Below are 5,436 nucleotides of genomic sequence, written 5' to 3'. Positions count from 1 at the left end.
GAGGGAGAATAATGAAGGAAAAAAATGCAAAAAGAAAAACAAGGAATGGGGTTAACCACGAGAAAAAAGGGGGGGAAAAAAGAAAACCTAGAAAAAAAATTTCAACCAGGAACAGGGAAAAGAAAAAATGCTGAAAACTAGGACCTGGGAGGGGAAGATTAAGAATAATAGTAAAAAGGACAAAAGTATTGATAATAATAGTTGTTTTAAACAGACAAATAAGCAAACTAATCAGCAGAAAAAAGAAAGCAAAAAAGAGAAAAAAATATCGGTGGAGGATAGGGCAGGGCATCCAGGCTCCATCTGAGCACACAGACTGTGGTGGAGTTCCTGTGGGCCCTGAAGGCAGGTGGGAGTAAGGGATGGCCGCACCTCTGTTCACCAAGAGGGTGTGGGGTGTAAGAGTAACAAGAGGAATGTCGTACCTTTTCAGTCTGGCAGGTCCGGAGTGTCCTTGGGGTTGCTGGAATGCAGAACATGTTCTTAAGCCCCAGGAATCTGTGAGAGCGCTGTCTCTTTAAATATCCAAAACAGTCAAGCTGCTTTTAAACATTCAAAATGGCAGCGTCCTCCAGACCAGCAAAAGTCTACAGCTCAGCCCGCCTTTCTCTTCACCTTCTCCGTTGATTCGCCAGCCACCAGAGCAGTCCTCCGTGCAGTCCCTGGGTAGCAGGGCTGATTTTTAGGTTAATTCTTAGGTCCTACCACCACTTGGGAATCTCCAAGCTGTCTGTGCTGTGCCGTCAGGATCACTGCCAGACTGCAGCTCCATATGTCTCCTTTTTTGGTATTTTCATGCAAATTCTTCTGCTAGTTGGGGTTTAGTCCACTTCTATGTCCTTCCCTTCAGGGCTCAGGGGCCCAGGATTATCTTCTGTGTCTGTGTTAATTGGTTTCCCTTTTCTTTGTTGAAGAGGGTCTGTGCAGTCTTTCTGCCTAGTCCGCCATCTTACCAGAACCATCTTCGAGCTTCTTAAAAGCAGAGACTGTCATTTTTATTCACAAAACTTGATTAAATGAAACCCACACTAATTTAGAATTTCCTAATCATTTGAGTATGGTACACATAGTGTCCCCATGAGTCATAAGCAATTCGATAGCAGTGTGTTTTATTTTGTTTTTAATACTGGAATCTTCATGAATACAGATGATCACATTGTTGCCAGTGAACTACTTCATTTCTTCCTACTTTAGTCTTAATTTTTCCATCCATCATGACAGAGAAGATCTATCATTACTGTCTTTCTTGGTGGTTATGTTTGTGTCAACTTGGCTAGGCCTGGTTGAGTTGCTGGGCAGCTGGATATAGTATTCCCCATGATGAGACTGGTAATCAACTCCATGGTGGAATCTACTATGAGCAGCTGAGTAGCTGCCTTTGAGTATGTGGTCTGCTTCCTGTGTATAAGGAGAAGCTTTGAGAATGGTGTCTAGCCTATGGCACACTTGGACCCTGCATGTAGCCGTGTCATTGCTCAGCAGGCTGGTATGCTCTGCTGACCTTGGGACTTACAGTGGACTTAAGTTAATGGCCTGCCGTGTGGTTTGGTAACATCGGGACTGTGCCTTTTGACTTGTCAACCTTGGGGTTTCTCAGCCTTAGCAGCCAGCAGCTGTCTGAGTGAAGAAACGCCTCTAGCTCCAGTGGGCCAGGAGCAGGAGGCAGAGCTGGACCCCAGGTTGAGGGGCTTTTTCACCCACCCCCTAGAGGCTGGCATTTTGAACTTGGAGTTAAAGCCTCTGAATTTTAAGAATAAATTCCTGTTTGTTAAGGCCATCCTATTCGTGGTATATTTCTTGTCAGAGCAGCTCTAGGTAACCAGAACACTTTCTTTCTCTACTTACTGTTCTGTGATGGACAGGTGGAGGTTCAAGAAATATGTTGAGTAGTCATGTGGAAATAGTGTGACTTTCATTTTTTTTAAATACTCCTATTTAAGAAATAAAAATATTTAGTTGTGTTTATTATATTTTAAACTATATCTCATAACAGTTAAAATTTTTAATCAGCATTCTGTGCCTATTCTTTGTCATTCTCCCTACCTCCTTCTATTCTCTGATATGTCTGTATAATTTTTCGAACTCTTATACCTTTCCAATTGAAAACACTTCATTTTTTTCTAGATGGTATTTTGGCAAAATGGGTAGAAAAGATGCTGAAAGATTACTTCTTAATCCTGGGAACCAACGAGGTATTTTCTTAGTAAGAGAGAGTGAAACTACTAAAGGTATGAATATTGATACACTGTTACAAATATAAACATTTTCTTGGACAATATTTTGAGAAAGTTATGCTAAAAGTATTCATTTTTCTTCATAGGTGCTTATTCCCTCTCTATTCGTGATTGGGATGAGGTAAGGGGTGACAATGTGAAACACTACAAAATTAGGAAACTTGACAATGGTGGATATTATATCACAACCAGAGCACAGTTTGATACTCTGCAGAAATTAGTGAAGCACTACACAGGTGGGTGAATATTTCAGAGGTAAAAATTGCTTCCTCATGTTCTGTTTTATGAGGACAGAATCCATGTCTTCATATGTCTTAATGTTCAACACAGTACTCTACATGTTCAGTAAATGTCTGTTGTATTCTAGTAAGGGAGATAAGGAGAATTAGGAATAAGTAGCTTATTACCTGAATTAAGTTCCTGGATGATGTCTTAAAATCAGACTATCATCATTTGAATTGTCATATATAATTGGCATAGTATTTGCATTGGCGTTCCATTTCTTAATATATAAATACCACGATAGATTGTGAAGATAAATTTAAGAAAATTAAAGCAAATATTTTATTTATGACCACTTATTAAATATGGAAAGCTAAACATTTAAATAAAAAGCTGTATCCTTTTGAGTTTCCTTCCCTGGATGAGCTGGAGCACATAAGAATTCCTAAAGCACAAATCCAATGCAATTTGGTCTGAAGATGCATTTTTCCTGCTAAATTAACCTGTATCAACTATAGATGTTCTTTAGTCTTCCAGAGAACTTGGATAAGTATCCAGTATTATAGTTTGCTGAAAAAGTTTCCCATTTCCATTTGATAGACATGAAAGAATCTGAAAGTCTTTAAATGATTAGTACTAAGTGAGGGGACGTTTCCCTGGTAATTTCTTCCTCAGTGACAGCTAACTGCAAATAAGTCTGTCAGGTTATCCCAGTCTTGTCATGAATGAAAAGTATTACCAAGCAGTGGCATCAGTTGTAATGGCACATGTTAGAATGTGAATTTTTGTGATTAGTTACTGAGAATAGGGGAGGAATGTGTTTTAGTTATAATAAGAAAGTAAAAGGATTTGAAAGTCAAGCAATTATGAATTTGGAGTTCCCTGCCTTTGTGTCTCTTTTATTTAAAAATTATAAATGATAGTTTATAAAATAATTTGTAAAATGATACAACCACTGTGAAAAGCAGTATGGTGATTCCTTGAAAAGTTGGAAATAGAAATACCATTTGACCCAGTCATTCCATTACTAGGTATATGTCCTAAAAAAATGAGAACCAGGACAAGAACAGATACATGCACACCCATGTTCATCGCATCACTATTTACAATAGCAAAAAGATGGAAACAACCTAGGTGCCCTTCGACAGAAGAATGGATAACTAGACTATGGTACATACACACAATGGAATACTGTGCAACCCTAAAGAATAACATAGAATGTACAAAACACCACATAACATGGAGGAACTTAGAGGACATTATGCTGAGTGAAACAAGTCAGTCACAGAAGGACAAATATTGTATTAGTCCTTTACTGTAAAAAGTCAAGGAAAGATTTATATATGGAAGGAAATTATCTTTGTTGGTTATCAGAGGTAACCAACAGGGGAGAGGGAGGGAAGGGAACACTGTTAGATAAATAGGGACAAATACTGATTTGGGTGAAGAGAAGGGCAAAAAATACCAAAAAAAGAAGAAAGAATTAATCTCCTAAATGAAGGGTGTTTTCCTTGATTTTTGGTATGCCTCTTACGTCAGTGGTTATTAGAAATAATTATTGATGGTAGCATTCTCTGGGGGGAAGAAGTAAGGCACAGCAGTCAAAAGCACAACTTTGGGGGTGGATGGACCTGAGTAGAATATTGGCTCCATCACCTCCTAGCTGTGTGACTTCAGGAGGGTTGCTTATGTTTCCTAAGCTTCATTTATGTGAGATAGTTGTAAAGTGCTACATTAGTATAATAATGGAACATAAGTATTCAGTAAACAGTAACTTTAAAAATGTATTTAGCAAGTTGATTCACTTACCTGCATTTTGTATGTTTAGCTTCTTATATATGCATTATTGTGTTTGTGTGTGTTTTCAGAGTAAAACTGATAGCATACTTTGTTTTTATTTTCCTTTGCTACAATTTAAATATTGATATGTGTACCCTGGAGCTCTGGTGGCCTAGTGCCTAAGGCATTTGACTGCTAACCAGAAGGCTGGTGGTTCAAACCCACCAGCCACTCCTCAGGAGGAAGATTGGGCAATCTATTTCTGTAGCCATATCACCTCGGAAACCCAAGGAGGGGTCGCTATGAGATGGATCTGACTTGACAGCAGTGCCTTTGGTTTTTTTTTTTTTTTTTTAATGTGTACCTTAATTTTTGTAAGTACTTAATTTTAATATGTACTTTATTCATTTATCTAGAACATGCTGATGGCTTATGCCATAAGTTAACAACTGTGTGTCCAACTGTGAAACCGCAGACTCAAGGTCTAGCAAAAGATGCTTGGGAAATCCCTCGAGAATCTTTACGACTAGAAGTTAAATTAGGACAAGGATGTTTTGGTGAAGTATGGATGGGTAAGAAGCCTGAACTTTTATTTTTTGTTATTCAGCCATAGAGTAAAATGCCCCAATTTTTGATAAAATGTTTTTAAATATTTAAGGTAATTGCTATTTATTGAAATTTGGTCTAATATTCCCTAAAATGTAGGTTAAGTAATAAAATGTGTTATTTCTCTAGGAACATGGAATGGAACCACAAAAGTAGCTATCAAAACACTAAAACCAGGTACAATGATGCCAGAAGCTTTTCTTCAGGAGGCTCAGATCATGAAAAAATTAAGACATGATAAACTTGTACCACTATATGCTGTTGTTTCTGAAGAGCCAATTTACATTGTCACTGAATTTATGTCAAAAGGTATGTGTATATCCTTGAGCAGATTTGTAACTCTTGGGATATTTTTATTCATCAGTTTTTTGTTTTTTTGTGTGTGTGATTTGGGTGAAGTTTTACAGAGCAGATTCACTTTCCATACAGCAGTTCACATACACTTTGTCTCATGACATTGACCACAGTTTACCACAATGCAACAGCTTCCCTCCCACTTCCTCCCCATAGTTACCCCTTCCTAGTGTCCATCCCTCCATGCACTCCTGCCCCCTGAGCTGTCTCCATGTGCATAAATAGCCTTTTTTTCTCCCAT

The 5,436-nt window shown here is 38.2% G+C and overlaps 1 protein-coding gene across 1 annotated transcript in view; it reads left to right on the top strand.

The window, feature by feature from the left end:
• YES1 (YES proto-oncogene 1, Src family tyrosine kinase) overlaps positions 1-5,436 on the top strand; it is a 58,340-nt gene that overhangs the window by 12,438 nt on the left and 40,466 nt on the right. Inside the window, exons 4-7 of the mRNA XM_007935607.2 lie at positions 2,125-2,228; positions 2,321-2,470; positions 4,652-4,807; positions 4,971-5,150. Coding sequence (XP_007933798.1) covers positions 2,125-2,228; positions 2,321-2,470; positions 4,652-4,807; positions 4,971-5,150 — 590 coding nt within the window. The remainder of the gene's footprint in view (positions 1-2,124; positions 2,229-2,320; positions 2,471-4,651; positions 4,808-4,970; positions 5,151-5,436) is intronic.

The sequence above is a fragment of the Orycteropus afer genome, unplaced genomic scaffold (genome assembly GCF_000298275.1).
Source record: "Orycteropus afer afer isolate SDZICR_OR568_19922 unplaced genomic scaffold, OryAfe1.0 scaffold00030, whole genome shotgun sequence".
NCBI lineage: Eukaryota > Metazoa > Chordata > Mammalia > Tubulidentata > Orycteropodidae > Orycteropus > Orycteropus afer.
The sequence above is the reverse complement of the archived record's forward strand: the minus strand, read 5'-3'. Positions and strand labels throughout refer to the sequence as shown.